This window comes from Lissotriton helveticus, chromosome 8 (genome assembly GCF_964261635.1).
Source record: "Lissotriton helveticus chromosome 8, aLisHel1.1, whole genome shotgun sequence".
Lineage (NCBI taxonomy): Eukaryota > Metazoa > Chordata > Amphibia > Caudata > Salamandridae > Lissotriton > Lissotriton helveticus.
In genome coordinates this window covers 985664381-985686587 of record NC_136069.1, presented here as the reverse complement: position 1 = coordinate 985686587, position 22207 = coordinate 985664381, and the positions used below count along the sequence as shown (strand labels likewise).

Genomic DNA, 22207 nt, shown 5'->3' with positions numbered 1-22207 from the left:
TTCTGCAACACATTAAACGTCACCTCCCCGATTTCATACTAATGCAAGAGACACACCTGAAGTGGAATAAATACAAGGCCTTGGACTGATTTGGTACAAACTAATAGCTCACTTAGGTTTTTCATCCAACTTCCGGGGAGTGGGCATCCTTATGCAGAAACAAGTGCCACTAATGACAAGGACAATATGGTCCGACATGTTAGGATGTCACATGGTCCTATCAGGCACCTCCCTCCAAGTTCCGCCTAATTTGCATACTATGGTCCTTCCACAATTTAGTGCCCTGCTTTTAAAACTGCCCCCGGGAATTCTCCTGGTGAGTTGGGACATTAACGATGTGATGAACCCTGAACTGGACCACTTGAGCTTAGCTGGACCCCAGACGGGGGAGGGGACCCTCCCTGACTTCGCCTCCGCGTTGGGCCTGAGAGACATATGGAGAATTCAGAACCCCCTATTAAAGCAATACACATACTACTCAGCACAATATGGGTCCCTATCCCGCACTGATTACCTGCTAATGAGACATGATCAAGTGGGGAGCTTTCAGGGCGCTGAACATTTCGCGCGGGCATAACAAACCACTTGCCTGTGGGAATGTCATTGGAGGGGCTGACAATTCACACCAATACCTATCCTAGACTAGAGCCCTGGTATTTGAAGGACAAAGATATCAAAGAGAAATTGATCTCTGGGGCTGAGTTATACTTACAAAAAAAATAGGAGCTCCGTTTGCTCCCCATGTACTCTCCGGGAGGAATTTAAGACAGTAATTTGGTAGCAGGCTCAAGCCCTGATGGGGGAAAGAAAAGGAGACACAAATAGAATGCAAGACAATAGAACAGGATATCCTAAGGCTGGAGGGGGAGGTGATAGGAAATCCACCAGCTGAAGCTCAACACAGACTAGCATTGCAGCAGCAAGACCTAAGAAACCGGGTAGGAAACAGCTTGCTTGCAGCAACAAATATATGAAGTCGGAGACAAGGCGTCGAAGCTGTTGGCTTGGCTGGACAAGAGGGATAGAGACAGATATTGGGTGGTGGGAGTCAGAGACCAGAAGGGAGCCCTAAAGAACACAAGCACAGCAATAGCAAATGCCTTCACCTCATATTACGAGGACCTCTATAAGCCCAGGAGTAAAAGATCATACTCAGACTGTGAGGAACTCTTGAATGAGTTCTCAGTCCCGATGGTGTCGGATGAGGTCAGGGACACTCTGGAGGCTAAATTGACGGAGGAAGAGATATTGGCAGCCTTAGGTTCATTGCAATCCGGGAAGGCCTGAATGCCCAACGGGCTGCCGATAGAGTTATTTAACAGACTCTCTAGTAAAATCTCAGGGTCAATGTTAGAGATGTTCCGAGCTGCGGTGGAGACAGGATCCCACCGAGAAGACCAACGAATGGCCATGTTAGTATTGATCCACAAAACGGGTCATACAGACCAATCTCCCTCCTAATCGTAGAAGCAAAAGTCCTCACGAAAGCCCTAGCGACTAGACTGGCAGCAGTCCTCCCAGATATTATACATGTAGATCAATCATGCTTTATGCCACGTAGGAGCACCAGACTTAACCTGTGCCATATGTACGGGGTCCTGCACATGACCAAAGAGTTTAAAACCCACCAGACAGCACTGATGGCATTGATGGCATTGGACGCATCCATGTCACTCGATAGTATGGAATTGGCCATATCTATTTGCTGACTTAGCCTGGTGAGGTTTTGGCCCGAAGTTCTGTATCTGGGTCAGACTGCTATATCAGCCCACATTAGCCAAGGTGCAGGTCAACAGTATGAACTCCGAGGTTATATCATTGGGCAGAGGCACCAGGCAGGGATGCCCTTTGCCGCCCCTCTTTTTTGCTTTGGCTCTGGAACCACTGGCAGTGTGGATACATGGAGGTCCACTGATATGGGGCATCCCTTCATCTAGGAGGAGCGAATCTCCCTATATGCAGCCGATATAGTCCTCTATTTTTCCAGACCTTATGTTTATATAGCAAGTATACTGCATATTTTTTAACTCTTCGGAAGCTTTGTGGGATACAAAATAAATTGGGACTAGTCACTATTATTTCCCTTGTTGGGACCACCACTGGGTTTCAAGTACCTAGGGGTCTTTATCACCAGAGTCAAGCATTTATTCATACAGCAAACCTCACCCCTCAATTACTCGGCCTCCAGGCGGATGTGGCAGACTGGCGCACCTTCCCTTTGTCACTTATGGGCAGGGGGGCACTATGCAAGATGATGTCCCTTCCAAGATTATGATACGCCTTGCAGAACACACCATTTCAGGTTCCACCAAATTTCTTTAAACTAATAGCCCATGAACGCACCTCACTGCTATGGCAGGGGGAGCGTCAGGCATAGCCTTGAGCAAGCTACAAAGAGGCATATACAAAGGTGGGCTAGCAATCCCGGACATCAGGAGATACTAAATGGGCCTCACAGCTCCTGATGATTCATGACTGGGTATTCACGGACCGTAACGAGCCGGCATACAGGGTAGATCGATCATCCATGCCGGACGGCAACCACAAAATGATCCTATATGCAGGCAAAAAGAAATTGGGATTGCCGACACACAGCGAGGACGACGGTGATGTGTTGGACAGAGGCCAACAGATACCTAGGTTGGCAATCCAAGTTAAGGGCAATAACCCAGCTGTGGCACATTGAACAGCTGAGAGATGTTTTGGGACTGCAGGAGTTTTCTGGTTGGAAGAGTATAGGGCTCAAACACCTCGGAGATGTATGGAGAGGGGCTCTTGCTTTCATTCAAGATCCTTAGCCAGGAGTTGGACCTCTCCCCCCACAGAGAATTCGCTGTTATTAGCTCGGCAATGTGCTCAGGAAGCACATCCGATAGGGTACCTGTCTCCCTGAATTCCCCCCTTCGGACAACAAACTGCTAGCTGGCCCCATCCCTGAAAAACGAATATCAGTGATATAACAAAAATTAATAAATAATTCCCCAGACCTGATGGGACAGCTTCAGCAGACTTGGGCGGCGGATGTAGGAGACATAGATGATGAGGAGTGGGTTGGTGCCCTGCAGAGCCCCCGGACATAGCAATTCAAGCCAGATTCAGGCTTATGCAATACAAAATCCTGATCGTCGCACCACTTGCCTGCGGACCGCATCATGTTGCTGCAAGAGTCGTCGCAGAGCCATCGCATCAAGGGGCCGCGAGAGTAGAAGATCGACGCTGAGCCGCGCATCATCGCCACACCGGAGATCGTCCCCGCCCCGAAGATCGTCGCATCGTACCTTTTGCGAGCCGCTTCCACCGAAACCGGTGCACCGAAATCCACGCAAGGTATCGCATCCCTCCCCATACAGACCGGAGTCCCCGCAACATGCCCGCTGCATCCAGCGGGGTTGTCGCATCGCCTGCCCAGGGTCTCAGGAGTGACACATTGCTTGCTTTTCAACGCTACAGCTTTTCACTTGGAACTTTTTGCTGCATCTATAGGTACTGTTGGCTAAAATGTGAAGCAACTGTGGATTATTTTAACGCAAACTTAAGAACACTTTTGAAACCATATTCTTGAACTGTGTATGTTGGATTTTTGTTGTTTTGGTCTTGTGTAGTTTAGATTAAATACCTTTATTTTTCTAAACTGTTGTGGAGTCAGTTTGTGGTGTTTTCACTGTGTTACTGTGAGTGTTGGTGCAAATACTTTGCACATTGCCTTCAATAAGCCTGACTGCCTGTGCCAAGCTACCAAGGGGGTGAGCAGGGGCTATCTGAAGAGTCTTTCCTCCTTACCCTGAATTAAAGCAAGGGTCCCTATTTGGAAAGTGGTACCTACCTCTGCCAACTAGAGACCCCCAGTTCTAATAGTTACCATGTGCACGTCATTAAACTAACCAAATGCCTGATAGCTTCAATGTTATTTTAGGTGCTTTTCACTTTCATTGGCTCCGACGGCCAATGATCATCTCGAATGTTTAATCTCTTTGTAAACAAGGTTTTCTTATCAGTGCAATTTGTTTTTTTGTCATTTAAATGGTCTACTGTCATTGTGTGTACTCAACTTGCACAACAGTAGCGCCTGAAAAAACAGTCCATGTTCCTTTTGTGACGTTTGCATTCATATGTTCCTGTATGATGATTATAGCTAGATAAGGAAAATATGTGCTGATTTGACTAGGCATAGCTTGATGTTTCAATTGCCAACCAACCATGATGTTTATATGTATTTTTGTAAGTGTCCTTTGGCAACTTCATAATCCCATTAAACAACTGATGGAAGGAGTGCTTGCGTTTATCTTAGCCCTTGGATGAGCACTTTGGTTGCATTTCATTCCATTGTTTTTTTGCCCACTATGCCACTCTATACATAGACAAGCTGCCCGAAAAGCCCCACACTAGGTCAGCCTACTTAGTCCTCTTCAAACACAAGAGGATGATGGACCGAGCACTGAAACTTTTCAGACACTCACCCCCAGTCAAAGATCTGGGTTGAATCCATCATCATTCTTTAGCTCACTTCACCACCTCAGTTCCGACCCAGCTATATGCAAGTCAGTCTTGACCCTCGGACCGGTTTCAGGGTAACACCCTTCATCAGCCAGGCTGGCTTGAATCCAGTGGCAAAGTGAGCGAGGGACTAATGTCTGGGCATACCCTGCCAACTTAAGGCAAACAAAGCAAGCACAAGAGGATGATGAACGGAGCGCTGAAACTTTTCAGACACTCAACCCCAGTCACAGATCTGGGTTGAATCCATCATCATTCTTTAGCTCACTTCATCACCTCAGCTCAGACCCAGATATATGCAAATCATTCTTGACCCTGTGCCTCATGGGAACATTCCAGCCCCAACTGCCAAGCCAGGTCTTCCGTGAACTGGAAACAAGCATCCTGGGACCACTTTCTGGGTAACACCCTTCATCAGCCAGGCTAGCATGAATCAAGTGGCAAAGTGAGCAAGGGACCCACGTCTGGGCATACACTGCCAATTCAGGGCTAACAAAACAAACACAAGAGGATGATGGACGGAGCACTGAAACTTTTCAGACACTCAACCCCAGTGACAGATCTGGTTTGAATCCATGATCATTCTTTAGCTCACTTCACCACCTCAGGTCAGACCCAGCTATATGTAAATCAGTCTTAACCCTGTGCCTCATGGGAAAAGTCCAGCCTGAACTGCCAAGCGAGGTCTTCCCTGAACCGGAAACAAGCATCCTGGGACTGGTTTCTGGGTAACACCCTTCATCAGCCAGGCTAGCTTGAATCCAGTGGCAAAGTGAGCAAGGGACCCACGTCTGGGCACACTCTGCCAACTTAGGGTTAACAAAGCAAACACAAGAGGATGATGGACGGAGGGCTGAAACTTTTCAGACACTCACCCCTAGTCACTGATCTGGGTTTAATCCATCATCATTCTTTAGCTCACTTCACCAACTCAGTTCAGACCCAGCTATATGCAAATCAGTCTTGACCCTGTGCCTCATGGGGACAGTCCAGCCCAAACTTCAAAGCCAGGTCTCCCCTGAACCGGAAACAAGCATCCTGGGACCGGTTTCTGGGTAACACACTTCATCAGCCAGGCTTGCTTAAATCCAGTGGCAAAGTGAGCAAGGGACTCACGCCTGGGTGCAGGGTCAAGACTGATTTGCATGTGGCTGGGTCCAAACTGGAATGACATGGTGAGCAAAAAACCGATGGATTTAGGCCCAGATCTCTGTACTGGGGTGAATGTATGACATTGTTCTGCATTCTGTCCATCAATTGTTCTTTTTGCATTTGTCACCCCGAATGGGACGGGCATGCCCAGATGTTTGTCCCGTGCTCTCCATGCCACTGGAGTCAAGTTATCCTGGATGATGAGGGCTGAAAGCCCAAAACCGGTCATAGGATGCTTGTTTCCAGTCCAGGGAGGACCTGGCCTGGCAGTTCTGACTGGACTGATCCCATTGGGCGCAGGGGTAAGACTGATTTGCATCGGGCTGGGTCCAAACTGGAATGGCATGGTGAGCAAAAAAATGATGGCTGTAGGCCCATATCTCTGTACTGGGGTGAATGTAAGATATTGTTCTGCATTCTGTCCATCAATTGTTCTTTTTACATTTGTCACCCGAGTGGGACGGGTATGCCAAGATGTGGCTCTCGTGTTCTCTATGCCACTAGAGTCAAGCTATCCTGGCTGATGGGGGTTGAAAGCCCAAAACCGGTGCTACAATGCTTATTTCCAGTCCAGGGAGGAACTGGCCTTGCAGTTCGGGCTGCACTGTTACAATTGGGCGCAGGGTCAAGAATGATTTGCATATGGCTGGATCCAAACTGGAATGGCATGTTGAGCAAAAAAACGATGAATTTAGGCACGGATCTCTGTACTGGGGGGAATGTATGACATTGTTCTGCATTCTGTCCATCAATTGTTCTTTTTATTTAGTCCTCTTCAGCAAGTAATAGCTTGAGCCCTGTGACCCAATGAGCATGGGACCAACATTAGGGTACACACATCACAGGTAGGGTGCCTACTACAACACACAACAAAGTGATGGAAAGAATGGTTGAACGAATCTCTGCCACTGGCAATCACTAAGCCGGCATTAAATTCCACAATGTTGTTCCAGCTATGCCACTCCAAAAAGAGACCAGCCATATGCAAATCAGTCTACAGTAGGAAAAGTGTATCCCAACATTAGGGTACACACATCACAGGTAGGGTGTCTACTACAACACACAACAAAGTGATGGAAAGAATGGTTGAACGAATCTCTGCCACTGGCAATTACTAAGCCGGCATTCAATTCCACAATGTTGTTCCAGCTATGCCACTCCAAAAAGAGACCAGCCATATGCAAATCAGTCTACAGTAGGAAAAGTGTATCCCTACTTGGCAGGCTTGATCGCGTCCAGATCGGATTACTAGCAACCCCAGACCAGTTTTGACCAATAATGTTCAGTGGCACAGTGAGCATGCACCCAACGATGGGGCATACCTCCTGCGGGTAGGGTATCTACTAAAATAAATACAAAGTATTGGAAGGAATGTTTGAATTAATTTGAGTGTCTGGCAATTGATGGGACTACATCATTTTTCACCCACTATGACACTAGAGCCATATGACAATCAGTCTTTCTTCTGCTCCTATAGAAACAGTCCTGCCTGAGCTGCCAGTCAAAGAAACCCTAGACAACTTTTTCTCTTTTATGCCATGTCAGCTTGACTCCTGTGCATTCGCGGCCAGCATTAAACGTGGGTGGGGGGTAGCGCAGGGAGGGTGGCGCAGGTGGAAGGGGGTAATTTAATAATTTTAAAGGAACAGGAAGCAGACAGCCTCCCTCCCCTAAGCCAATCACAATGCTGCAATGGCAGCGTTGTGATTGATTGCAGCTTTGTGATTGGTGGGGCCGCCGCCCATCCAGAGGCTTACGGGGAGGCCATTTTCTCCATTTAGGCTGCCTTGCAGCCTGCATGGAGAAAGGGCAGAGTGCGCATGACTGGTTTGGGTGGCGCCAGAGGGCCGAATAAACAGTCATTGCACCCCTTTAGGAGTGGGCACACCACTCCTCCCCTGCTCGATCAGCAGCGCCGCCTGCCCGCAACCAAACCTTTCTGCTTTCTCGCAGTTCGAGAAGCAGAAACATAAAATGTTAGTTATTATCATTTTATGTTTCTCCTTCTCGCACTGCGAGAAAGCAGTGAGGCGACACTCCTCAGCCCTAGAGGAAGACCCGCCCTTCTCCTGTGGCATAGTGAACATGCATCTGTGTGAATGTCTGTCATACTTCGGGCATCTATTCCAACAAACAAACAACGTCTTAATCTCTTCTTCTGCCAGTTTACCTTTGGTACGTTTAGAACCATGTTATCACTGTACCTTCTTAAAAAGATTAAAGAGACAATACGTTCAGCCAGAAACTCTTCTGTACTTAGAGGAATTTACTCTAAAGAATGTGCTTTGTAAACTCCTAATTTCCTTATTTCTCCTGCAATACATTTATGAAATAGATGTTTGCTGCAAACGAAAGACGATTTATTTGGGATAACTAATAAGTGATGAAATCCACAGTTTGTGTCCATTTGAAAATAGCAGATAAAAGGGAAACTGAGAAAAAGTTAAACTAAAAAGTTGTCTTTACCAATTGATATCCTACCCCATAACCTACATACCCCCAGTACTACGCCCCCTTCCCACGATCCTTTCCCCTTCATGATAAAAATTACTCCTCAATATGTAACGATACAGTTTTTACTCTTCCCTACTGTGTATGGAACTGACGATATTTGCACCATTTTAAGATTCTGCAATTCATGACTGATTGTAACCACCATATCTGTTAAGTACAATAGCTCTCTCTGTATGTTCTCCACATGTGATAATATCCGTGTAAACAAATAGAGCTTTAAAGCAATTGTCTTTAATTTAACCAGATAAGCGAGACCATTTTTAATGAAGTTATTATTTTATATTAAAAATAAATGGGATCGAGCATTTGCAGGCAAGGGATTGGCAGAAACATAAAATACCCCCCAATTGCCTCTACATGAGTGAGACAGCATGCGATCCTGGCCCTTCCAAGGAAGGTGCACTGCAAGTGTGCCCACGAGCACAGTGTTCCTTTCCTTTTTCAACCTTTCTTTCCTGCTTTACACTCTTTTGTTACTTCTATCCTTTGTTTTAGTCTTTTTTTCCCTTCTTTGAATTTTCCTTTTCCTTCTTTCCCATCCTCATTCCATTTGCCTCTCACTTACTTTCTTTTCATTGCATTTAATAATCACTTTTTTCATCAATCATGGGGCAGATTTACAATAACTGGCACATCCCTGCAGATCAGCAGGGATGCCCCAGTTATGTTGCGTGACGTTAGGAACCCCTTGCGCCACAATGGAAGCGCTGCATTTACAATGCGGCACACCATGGCGCAAGGAGAGACAGATGCATGACGCATCTGTCAGCGTGTAGGTGACGCAGTGCTGGAATCGTGTCACAAGCGCGACGCAAATCCAGCACTGCTCAGGGCCAGTCTATACTTGCTGTGCTGCGTCACCCCTTATGCTTGCTACAAGCAGGCATAAGGTTTTGACGCAGCGGGTACGTAAAAGTGACTCGGTGAAATCTTGTAGATTTCACTGCGTCAATTTTACGGGGCTTCCTAGCGACAGAACACCCACCCTGCATACATTATACCTGATGCAGGTATACTGTAGCGCAGGGCTTTAAAACGTGACGTATCTCACTAGATGCATCACGTTGCAAATCTGTCGCATAGTGGCGCATGGTTTATGATGACGCTGCGTCACAGAAGTGATGCAACGGTGTCGTAAAAATGTCGAAAGGGACTTGTAAATCTGCCCCATGTGTGATTCCATTGCTACGTCTTGGCCCCAATCACTACACACTTGCCTGCAGGAGGCTTGCCTTACTTATGGTGTTAATCTTTATTGTACTTACTTTCTGTTTTGTTATTAAAGAAGATGTTTCAATACACCCTTGCCTGGAGGATGATAGATATTTACAGAGTGGGGTGGCCCGAAGCAGCAAAGAAGGCATCTTACTATCAGATTAACATAATGACAAGAGGAGATAGGAAGAGGTTGAGGGGCAAAATATGAAAGACACGTGTAGTAAGTCAAAAAATATTTCAGAGATGGAGAACCGGACAGAGAAGCGAGATGGCTTTGTATTACCTTATCCCACAGAAAAAGAGTGGTTAATAGTGGATACTGGACAAATAACGATGAACATTAAAGTTAGAAAGAAAAGAGTACAGTGGAAGAGGTTAATATGCTGAAGGAATAGAAGAAAAAGTGCATAGCAGCGCAGTGTATGAAATAAAGAAAAACAGCACAAAAAAAGAGTGAATTGGAAACGTGGGGATATCCCTAAAAAATTGATAAAAATAGTCAACTCTGTCTAAATGTACAAACGAGAGGGAAACATACACTTATTTCAGTGACAGGTGTTTCAGCTTGTTTTTATAATCTTAACAGAACTCCTATAAATAAATGCAAAGTCCCAATGATCATTGTGTTTTTCCAACATCTGAGTACGACCTTGCTCACACACCCTCCACGCCAAATTCTCAAAAGCCCTTTGTGCTAGCATCACAGTGTGATCACATCCATCTTCCACTGAATACTGTGAAGTTAAATCTTACCTTTTCGCTTTCTGAGTCATATCAGTGATTACCACGCCAAAACCTGCTTTATGCACAGTAGAGACATTTGCTTGATGTATGAATAAATGAATGAAGGGATGCGCAAGCATGCCCTTTTCCTTAGAGTCCTTAATGGAAAGGTATTATCTTATGCTACACCGTAAGCTTAGGTATAAGTATGTATGATCAAGTTTATAGTCATTCTGCACATTCAGTTATAAATTGAATTTGTTTCCTAGTATAAATCTGTAAATAGTATATTTGAGTTTAGGAAGGCATCATCCACATATTATTTTCAAGAAAAAATGCAGTTCCCCATCTGGTTTCGCTGAATCTTAAAGTGTTTACCCTTTTTTCTACTATCAGTATTGAGAGAGCGCCATGTTATTTCGAAATTTGTAGGGGTGCATTATAGTCCCAAGTAGTCAGCACCCGCATATTTAGAGGACCTACTAATGTAGTATAGAGATGTAACATTAGGCTGAGAAACAGCATGAAATATGTGTTTATTAATCAGAGACTAATGGGCTTAATCGAAATGCAGTGTTGCCTAATGCAGAAATGTAACCGCATGAGAAATGTCGTATTGCTAATGAAATGTTTTGAAATATGTGTTTAATACTGAATGAATTAATACAGGCTTTTTAAAATGGAAGCTAGTGCTCACATTGAAAGTAGAATTAATGAGTTATAATAGTGGAATGCAATGTTGTGCTGTGTTAGATATGCATTTAAAAGTGCAGAGGCCTGAGACATGCTGAAGCCGTAGAGGCCTAACTATATTTTTTTTGTTAGCCTTAGTCGAGAAGAGGTGATTTTCTCCTTGGGGAAAGCTGTCCTCAGTAAGATATGAAATTGTAGCTTCGAATGATTGCAGAAATGTTCCCATGTATTTCAGCGTGCAGGTGCAAGGCCACAAGGCTCGTTAGGTAAAAGAGTCCATTGTTTAAGAGTTAGGATAGTAGGCGCAGATGGAGGAAAAGCTGCCAAGGAATTTGGGAGTGCAACATTTAGCGAGAAGGTGCCTGAGACCCAAGGACACACCAACGGACGCTGGATGGAAAGGTGCCATGCTGGAAAACTCTGAAGATCTTCACCTGCCAGAGGGGCGTACCTCTGGGCGTGTCGACTGATTTTGGGATTTTGTATTAGGGATAGCACTGAGGGTGGAGAGCAGATTCTGAGAGGGGTTTGACAAAGCAGGATATAGTAAGCTGTAGAGTGAGCGTCTTGGGAACTTAGGTAGAGTGAAGTGTAGAAGGATCATCTTAGAACAAGCTCAATGGTAGATTATCTGCTTAGCCAAAAGACACAGTACTTCTTTGGAAGTCTTCACTGCTGACACCTTACTCTTGTCTGAGGGGAATGCTATGTAGGGATGCCACTTTCGGGTAGAGTAGGGACAGACTAACCATTTCCTTTTCTTTTGTAAATGCAGTCCCGACTTCAAGCTGGGACTGTTCTCGGTTGCTTGATGTTACTCGAGTTAACTTTGTTTTTTTATCCTGAGTCGTTTAAGGATCTTGTGTAGAATTATGTTTGTATTAGTGCCTGTTTATTTTCTTAACCTTTTATTGAGATGTTTGTATGTTGAACTATTTTTGGCTTTGTAATAAATCTTTAAAATTTTCAGTGGTAGTCAGTGGTCCTTTGAGTTCATTTGGATTTATTTGGAAGTGTTTAAGTTATGAATGCAAGATCTTCCTTTATACTTCTAGAACAGGGAAAAAGTTCAGTCGACCGGATTTGGGATTCTAGAGATGGGTAGGAAAATCTTGATAAAAATCCCAGCTTACCCAGTATTTAATATGGACCATTCCATTTTTACCGTTTTACATTTCTAGTATACTTTGATACTGCACTTTGGTTCTATCCAATTCCTAAATAACATTCTGCTTTTGCTTACCAGCATGATAAAATTATGATTTGCAAAAAACCCAAAAAGAACAGAAAGGCTAACTGTTGTACCCACCTTAAGTTCTGCATTTTGTTTTTTCAAATCCTCTACTTTGTAGGAAATTTCTTTCCATGAATCAAGTCTTGTTTTTGCCTTTTCTAAAACCTGATCTGCTTCTTTTTTGGCCTCCAACCACTGTGCTGAGTCCCTTAACATGTCGTTCAGCTGTTGCCTCCGGTTCTGCAGGTGGGCCTGGACATCTTCCCATTGGTTGAGTATCTTTTCAACTGAAATCAAAAGCATACAAATGTGATAACAATAACAAGAATATGCTGGGAACAATATTTCACATGATGCAGAGCTTAATATTCAGGTTTTTTACGTAAATATAATAGCAAATAAATAGGTGAAAAAAGACACCTTAATTTCTAGTAGAATTTCATTTAGGGCCAGTTTTACGTCAGGTTTAGAAAGACTTACCACCCAACCATAACTATATCGTCAGCTCCGTGCCGAAAGGAGTTTGAGACTTTCTGACCATACATTTTGTAATGTTCATGATATTAATGATTAACAAGTTTGACAGGCTATTTGGCTTAAATAAAGGGGGGCATATTTATAAGCCCCTTGCGCCACTTTTGCGTCACTTTTCCCAGTTAAAAGTGACGCAAAAGTGGCGCGAGTGGCTTGCAATCTGCCCCAGGATATTTGAAAAAAAAATCCTATGACTTCCCATTTTGATATTTTTCAAAAGGCATTTGAAGCATTTAGTTAACCCAACGCACTTGAGGATCCCAATGATGTAAACCATTACTTGTGGTTCTTTATAATGATATAATAAGATTGTTATGTGGGGTGACAGCCAACTAAAAAGATGTGTGTGTAATCTGTAGTTTACAGGTATGAACCGCAGGAGGATAAACTCAGCCAATCATGCTTCGGATGCTGATAAAAACCTCAGAGTTGGGTAATAAAAAAAGTATAATTGTCTCAACATGAGCATCAGGTGCATTTCTGGTTATTTACTACATAAATTGTATTTACTTACTTTATTTTAAATTAAGCTTATTGCCGCTTTAAAACAAATCCCATAAACCGTTTCAGTAAAAACAAAAAATAAATAAAAATGAAAAGCTTCCAATCATTTGAAAATACCACCACATATTTACAAACACTTTGATGTTTTGGATTCATGAAGACAGCTGCAATGTTAACTCATTTGCAACGGTCCATATTTTTATTTTTTTGCTTCCTCTCTCCTCTTCTGGCCCAGTTCACGTTCACGGAATGGAAATCTCTGCAGGGAAATTATATGTTTCTGTGTTATGGTTTCCTATCAAGCTCTTAACTGGTGCATATTTAAAGTTTAGGACTCGACAAAGTGGAGATTCATTGAAGAGCATCCCGGCTGGTAGAACCAGATATTGTGAATTGCCAAGTGCATGGTGTTGAGCCTATTGACTTGGAGTTGAATTGGATTGTAATTGCCACCAAGATAATAACTTTTTATCAGACCCAATGTTTGATCGGAATATAATTGTTTAGAATTCCTTTTAACAAATGTGACATATTGTGGTTCAGTCCTTGTAGATTCACCTATTTTCCCGAAGAAAGTTCATAAAATACCATTACAACATTTTGCTTTTAGAGCAAAATGTGGTTTGATGGTATCTTGCATGACATTTTTCACGCGAGAGTGCACTTTGGGTAAAATAAATGTCTTGTGAGTTACAAGCAGGAGACTCATTTTAGCAAAAAATGTCTCTTGGCAAGAACATTTCTTTGAGAACTGGTCTGTTGTGTGCAACAATTTTATAAAATTGCAAAATGCGAAATTTCAAGTAATTTGGGGAATTTGGCTTATTGAAAAATTCAAGAATTACTTAAATTACGCCAGTGTAGTTAACATTTCTCACAGGCCAACTAATAATTTTAAATCTGCGTTTGTAAACTAATGTTAAATTGACGAATGACTATGACAAAAATGTAAATGATATGCTTATAATACTTTAATGTTGTTTTTAATATTTTTACACAAAGTGAGCATGTGCCTGTGTCATGTACCTAACATGATGTATAATGTCTTAATGGCCGGTTGTAAAAATGTTATTATCAACTACTCAATAGCATATAATATTTGCTCACAGACTTGGCTTAGTCGGAAAAGAATAAAAAACAAGAATAAAAGAAATTACATTAAAATTAAGTAATTTTTGGGACACAGAACTGCCAGTCCAAAAGTCAAGCCGGGTATGTGTTTTACAAAGCTCAGTTTCGAACTGGGGGTTATAACAATTTTCCTGTCTTGTGGCTTTTTCAAGCCCAGATGCTGTGAGTCAGTAGGAAGACCTAAACGGTCATAAAGACACTCTAGAGGCAGCATAAATAGAGAATGGTCAGGCTACCACTAATATAAGTCACAAGTTAAGATACCATTAGCACCACTGACACAACTGCCCATCCAGAGACCACCACCCTCACTACATAAAAAATACCTCCTAAAGAGGTGGGTGGCACTTCTACCCACTAAGGCTCTGATTACAAGTCTGATGGTCCCTGTAGCTCCAACAGAAGGTCTGTCAACTGACCATTGGAGTCACTAGTGAGGTTCTGGGTTCAAGGCAAGAAGGTCCAGTCTTCCTTATTTAGAAAGCAGGACTCCTTCATCTCAATGTTCTCAGGTGTTCTGATTTCAGGTTCTCAGGGTGCCACTTTTGTACCTAGAGCCAGCCTGTGGGTGGGGACCATTTGTCTAACCCTAAAACCAGTTCTTTAAGTTCTTCCCTTTACCCTCGGTTTGACTCCAGTCTGGTTGGTGAGCCAAAGGGCAGACAGACCCTGTTGTGAGCTGCATCTGCCTGTCCCTAAGTAGGTATCTTCTGAAGTCAGGAAGGGGACCTTTACAGCCTTCAGGCTACCCTTTGAAGCTCAGGAAGGAGCTGGGCCACCTCCCAAGCCATCTTGCTCAGGAGGGGAAACCCTTTCCTACACCCAGATACCCTGACCACTGTCTGGAAGGAAACACATCACACCACAGGAGAGCCATTGACAGTCATATGGCCATTGACACTGGCAAAAAGGCATATTTTGCTTAGACAGAAAAATGCCAACTTTCTAAAAGTAGCATTTTCAAAATAGTAAGTTAGAATCTAACTTTACTATTAAAGAGGGATTTAAATTACATTTCAAATGAGCTGAAGAAATATTTCTCTAGGTGTTTGCAAACTGAAGTTATCACTTATTATATGTAATATGGTAACCCTGTGTCTATGAGAGGCTTGCCTTGGCACAATGAAAAACTACTTGGGGGGTTTTTCACTGACAGGACATGTAAAAGTTAAGTACACTTCTTACATTTCAAATACCATGCACCTTGTTCTATGAACTGTTAGGGCCTACCGTTGGGGTGAATAATAAGTATTAAAAATTAAGATTTAGGCCTGGCAAAAGGTTCATTTTACCAGTTCAAAACAGCAGTTTTAATATTGCATACATACGCTGCAACGGCAGGCCTGAGAAATGGTTTTCAGTGCTACTTTCGCATGTGGCAGAATGAGTGCTGCAGCATTATACTTACAGCCCAAAAATTCATTTATTACCCTCTACTAGGCACTGTTTAGAAAGGAGAGTGCCAGCCCTTTTCCACAGATTAGCAGTTTGTAAAGCGTGTAGAGTCCTAAAGCTAAAAAGAACAGTTAAAGAAAATAGATTAGTGAACGCAAAAATCTGGGGTGATCTTACAAAATGGAAGGATTCCAACACCAGTGAACATCACCAATTGCACAGTGGGTAATTTGTAGTGTCAAGGATAAATGGGCTTAACTACACAAGGGCATCTCACTTACAAATGATGGTCTACCATTTGATGATGAGAGGCATTCACAGAGAAAGACAGCCATAAGACTTGCAAAGGGTTAAACTCTAGGGCCATGATTTGCTAACACTTTGCTCAAGCTGATGCAAAGCAGAGCAAAGTGTAAATCTGGGATTTACCTATCAGCCAAATATTGTTTTGCACTGTATAGTAGCCCAAAAGAAAAATAATCTATAGCTATGCACTAATTTGCATCAAGTGGGTATTTCATGGATGGTACCTGGGTGTTCACATCCAAACACTAATGTGTTGTGATGTGAACCTCTATGTACTAACATTGGTAGACACAACTTTGAATCAAATATTGGGCCTCTGCAAAGGCAGTTGTAACGCTGTGGTCTGTGATACCAAACTGGAAGAGGAAGGCTCTAGAACAGCGGTTCTTTACATTTGGACTTCTATGCATCCCAACTAAATAATATCCATAAAACCTTCGAATTCATATGAATTTTTGGAAAGTAAAAATTGTTCGGTTAGGGTGCCGTGTTTAGTCAAGGTCAGGAGGAAGTCCAAGCTTTTCTCCTTATGGATCTGTAGCAAACGCTTGCGGGAAAGCCTTTGACATCCCGATTCAGGTACCTCCCATAATTCAGGTAATTTTAGCCGGTACAGTTCTTTTTTTATGTAGCTCAGCCAGGGAATTTTGTCACGTTGATTCAATCCCATAACGTGTACAAGATCATTCCTATAATGGGCAAGCTCACTGGTGGACCAAAGCCTATGCCAGAATCTTATTGGCTTGGACTCCAGCTCAGCAGTGATGGAAGGTAAACCCATATCAAGTCTCAAAGGAAACAAAGGTGTACTCCGGGGGAGGACCAGGAGACGTCTCAGAAAATTGTTTTCAACGGTAGCGAGAACCGAACCTGCTTTATGCCCCCATAGCTCACTGCCATATGAAGCGGCTGCTTTGGCCTGCATTTTGTACAATTCCAGTGCCGGGCTTATTGGTTTGAATGTTGACGAATTTGCAACCTTCAAAATAGCACCAGAAAGTTGAGACAGCTTAAGCCGGGCTCTTACAATTTGGGGTTCCCAGGATAGGTTCTCGTGAAGTGTTACCCCCAGGTATTGGAAGGTTGTGACCCTTTCCAAACTGACAGAACCCAGGGTGGGATTGGGTCTCGTTTTTGTAGATGGATTGAAGATCATAAACTTGGTCTTCTCTGTGTTGATCTCTAGACCATGTTGTCTGCAGAAAAGATCAAATCCATCTAGAATCCTTTGGATCCCCATAGGGGTTTTGGAGAGCAGGAGGGTGTCGTCAGCAAACATGACAGCTGGAACCCTCCTGCCGGCCAGAAGGGGGGCGTCATTGTCTTTAACGTCATCAAGGTGTGATATAACGCTGATGACAAAGAGGCAGAACAGGGTCGGCGCCAAAACGCAACCCTGCCTTACCCCTCTGCGAACAGGGAACCTTGATGACTACGCGCCGTCCCTGCCACACCTAACCTGCGCATAATTGCCATCGTGGAGCCTAGCTATGGTGTGCAGCAAATGGGATGGGACACCCATCTCCCTAAGGACCTGCCAGAGTTTTTTCCGGGGGACTAGGTCAAAGGCTGACCTCAGATCCACGAACACCATGTATAGCCCCCCCCCCTCAATCCTCACCGTCTTCCAATACAGGAGGATGAGGCGGAAGACCTGGTCCATGGTGGACGTGTTTTTTCTGAAGCCAGCCTGGAGGGGACTCAGGATTTCATTTTCCTCCATCCAAACGTTGAGGTGGTCCAAAAGAAGGCGAGAGAAGAGTTTTTGGGGAACATCAATGAGGCTGATCGGCCTGTAATTGGCTGGGAGAAGAGGAGAACCCTTTTTATAAATAGGCACTATCTCTGCTCCCAGCCAAGTACAGGGGATCTCCATACCTCCTAGGATGGCATTAAAGAGAATAAGGAGGTATGGGCCCCAGATCTCAGGATGTTGTCTGAAAAGGTCGCCCGGCAAACGATCTAATCCCGGGGCCTTCCCCATTGCCAATCTCTCTATTGCACTAACCACCTCGCCTAGGGTAAATGCTAGGCCCACTCCGGGGGTGGATGTATCACTAGAGGCCAGTTCATAGGCTGGCTGTTCAAAATCTTGATACAGTCTGCCAAAATGGCCTTCCCAGACGGATGGTGCAATGTTGGTGTCCACTGCCGCTCTGGCCTCACCCGAGCCATTGTTCACCAGGGCCCAAAATTTTTTCGAATCCCTAGATTCTAAGGCCGAGGAGAGGTCAAGCCAGTGGTTCCAATCCCACTCTTTTTTCGCCGAGGCGATTGTTTCCTTATACTGGGTCCTAAGTTGGGCAATCAGGATCCTTCCCGCTCCTGCTTTGTTAGCGGCAATTAACTCAGATTTGGCCTTTTTACAGGTTGAGTTATACCAGGATGGCACTCGGGTCTGCTTACGCCGTTGGGCTGCCACTGGAAAGAAGACATCTGATAAAGATTCCACCAGATTTTCATGGATACTTGCCAATTTACTATTAAAACCTTGGGATCTAGGCTCTTCAATTAAAACATCTATTTCTATAAACTTTGGAAGAGCTATTTCAAAGATTTTTCTAATGTTTTCCTCTGAGCTTATAATTTTGGCCCATTTCACCCTTCGCCTATTGGAGGAGAGAACCAAATTACCTGGGTCATCATAAGATTTGGGAGATTGTAAGTCAGGAGCAGGAGCGAGGTGTTTCAGGTCCAGTATGAGGGCATTATGGTCGCTGTCCATTCTTGGGGATACTCTGAAATCATGGACTTTGGACCACAGACCGAGGTCGACAAATATATAGTCCAGCCTCGATTCATGGTCCTTCCTATTGAAAGTACACACTGAGGGGCTATCTGACGGCGTACGACCGTTACAAGCCCTCAGTGCATAGTTCAAAGTGAGGGTCATGATTTGGACTGCAAGCGGGGACCAAGAGAGGGGATGGGGGGATGAACATGGGGGGACACCCCAGAAATCGTCTTCAGAGGTAAAGGCCTCTATGCATCCCAACTAAATCATTACTGGAATCTGAGGACCCCCAAAAAGTCATTATTGGCAACTGCTCCCCCGTCCGAATCAATGTCAAATTGAACTTCAAAAACAAGTAACAAGTATTGAAATATTTTGTTTAATTCACAATCAGATATAGAAAATATTTTCAGCTATTCAGTTTTTCTTCTTTAGTTGGATACAGTTTATTAGTTTTAGCGTATTGATTTTAATATTAATTAATTTGGTAAGACAGTTGCGGACCTCCAGAGTAGGCATTATGGACATCAAGGGGTCCTTGGACCACAGGTTAAGAACCACTGATCTAGAATAATTCAAAAAATTGATGTTGAGCTGGGGATGCTCTGAAGTCAGAAAAAGATAACACATTTCAATTGTGTTTCAGCATGGTACCAGTACCTTTGATCAGGGATGGACTGAGAATCCTTAGGGGACCTAAACTGGATGTCACACATGCAGTCCTGCACTCTGTGAATATAAACTGTTTAAATGATGCCTGTATGGGGCGTATCTCAGTTTATGACATAAAAGGAAAGAATAGGGCGCAGCACAGATGGTGCCCAACAAAATGCAACTTTAGAGACACATTTTGACCTTTAGAGATGCCAATAGGGGGATTGGGAATTGTGATCGCTTTAGGTATCCCCAGCCGATGGTCCCAGACACCATGGCCACCTGGTATTAGGTGGATTGAGATAATGGTTAGATACCTGGACACAGTACCTGAGCTAAATTATCCTGTCCTTAAAATGTTTGTCCACTATTTCTGACACGACAGATTTAGGGCATCGTTTAAGAGTTTGGTTACAGATCAGCTGGCTTCCACTTCACCACACTTGGGGTTCACCCACCTCTTGCAGGGGTTGGCAAACTGGAGCATTTTCGATGGCAGAGCATCAGGTGACATAACAATTGGAAACCTCTGATGTGTTGGCACATCTGCCACTGGGCCCCCAGGCCATAGTGATGGACACCCTGCTCTAATTAAGACAGGGAGACTGTCACTAGCTTTTCATGTCCAAGACTACCATGTGAGGGATGGCAGTGGCAGGTAAAGAAATCTTCAATGACCACCACAAGAAGGGAAAACAACTCCCTGTGTATCAGGCCATTGTTTTTACTTGCCTTTCGAGCACCAAATCCTGAATATCAAGGTAAGCAAAGAAAATACTTCACAATATCATGAACCACAATACAATGACTCTGGTTACTAAATGGCAAGCAGAGATGAGAGGGACTCCGAGCATAGCAGGGATGCCATAAATAATACCTGGCAACAAATTCACACAACGAGCATGGCAAGTCTGATATAAATGCCACTTGAACTGTAATTAGGTATAATAAAAGCAGATAGTAATGCACTGACAATTGAATACAAGTTAAGTTGTAAGAGTACTTGCATTCGAAGGGCATTTGTCTCACTCCCAGCATGCCTCATATTAAATTTAAACCCCAAATAATATTGCTAGAAGTGTTTTGAAATATTTGAATTCTGTCACTCCTAAATATAATGCTCCGGCTAGTGGAAATATCAGATCTGTAATATGTAGTAAAACACAGATAATAACTTTGATCATATTCAACTCCCAGGCTGACTCTCTTTATCAAGACGTTTAACCCAAAAACGTCCAGGCACATCCAATAGTCCAGTTTTATCGGATGCAAACATACCAGGTGTGCACAGACCAGTGAAAAATTTTCTCGAAACAAACCTCAGGTAAATCTCTGATGTGAACGACAAAAGGAAGGCTATGCTTACATCAAAGTTGTATTCTCACCAACTGAAGAAATTACAGTCTTCAGCCCTCTGGGTCTAGGCAGATATGTGCTCTCAAAATGCACTTTACATTATTCAGGGTAGATCATTTTCTAATAGTATGCTTCAATAGTGTAATGCTTTACTAGTCGCTCTGAGGCTCTATCAAAGATCCTGCTCTGAAAGGCTACAAAGTATGGCTGGTCTTCTGGTCATCCCTGGATCATGGCCAGCCATTCCCTGTCTACAAACAGGTCATCCAATTTCATCCTATGAAGGTCAATAAGGTGAAAGGGATGGAAGGTGTTCGTTGGACCTTGGACCCAGTTCAGCAATCCTCCACACTTCACTGCAGTGTTCGTTACCAAAGGACAGTGCAACATCTTTTTTTGACTTTTTAGTGGTATAATCCGACTACACCAGGGGCTGTATTACACTAAGTGCCCCGGGGGTGCAAAAGGTATTTGCAACCACTTTGCGCATCCCCAGGGTACTTTGGCATTATAGAAGGGGCCGTAGACGCTTGTGCAGCCCCTTCTCTAATATGAAAGCGCTGGTGCACATACAGTACCAGCGCTTTCTCAAGTGGGCGTTCCCTCATTTGCATGGGAGCGTGACCCATGCAAATGAGGGAATCCCTATGACTCTGTGCCGTATTACAGACGCAGAAGCAGAGACAAAGAAGCTCTCAGGAGTCGCACTGACAGTGAACCACCTAAAGGTGGTGCACCGTCAGTGCACCCCTTGGTAGGGGCCCTCTGGAGGGGGGAAAGTGGGTCCTACGGACCTCCCCAGACATCCCATTGCTGATAGGTGCAGTCACTCACTGCACCTGCCTGCAAGTGGATCTGTAAAACCCTTTAAAAGTGCAGGTGAGTTGCCGCCTGCACAGTGTAACACAGAGCGGCTGCTTAAAAAATGCTCCGTATTTTACTTGAATGCGCTGTCCCCTGGGCGGTAGAGTTTACTGCTGCCCTGGGGTCAGCGCAATCTATGTAATAGGGCGCACTTTCTCTGTTTGCGCCTGCCGCACGTGTTTCAAGGTGTGCCAGGGCGCAAACAGGTAAAGTGCGCCCTACACATAATAGGGGCCCAGACTGCCAATAAAGGAGTCTAGATAGGCATCTAATCCATTTAATGTCATGTCATGTCATGTCAAAGGTTCTGATATAGCGCCTTATCACCACAAGGTCTCAAGGCACTGTAGTTTGTTTCATACTTTTAAATGCTGTGCAAGTGTAATCGTTTTCCTATCACTGCTTTGCAAAAAATGTTCATGCGCCTCGAGATTAAAGTTTTGTTCCAATTTAGGCTTGCCTATTTTAAAACCTCTGTAATGTTTCCTTATCAACAATGTCTTAGAAACTGGTTTATATTTTTCATTATGTTTTGAATTGTGGGGCCTTGAAGCTAATAGTAACAGTATTTCAACCAACATGATGTGGAATGTGTTACTGAATGTGGTTCGGACGTGTTGTAGATGCTCCTGAATACATCTAATTGTAATTATATGTTTTATTATTCCTTCTGACTTAGTTATAATAACGCAATTTAATGA

General features: G+C 43.8%; 1 protein-coding gene across 7 annotated transcripts in view; it reads right to left on the bottom strand.

Annotated features, from left to right (window-relative positions):
- Positions 1-22207, bottom strand: part of DMD (dystrophin) — a 6826337-nt gene that overhangs the window by 2189541 nt on the left and 4614589 nt on the right. For all 7 annotated transcript variants that reach the window (XM_078657819.1, XM_078657824.1, XM_078657821.1 and 4 more), the window contains exon 53: positions 12104-12315. In XM_078657819.1, the coding sequence (XP_078513945.1) occupies positions 12104-12315 (212 nt within the window). The remainder of the gene's footprint in view (positions 1-12103; positions 12316-22207) is intronic.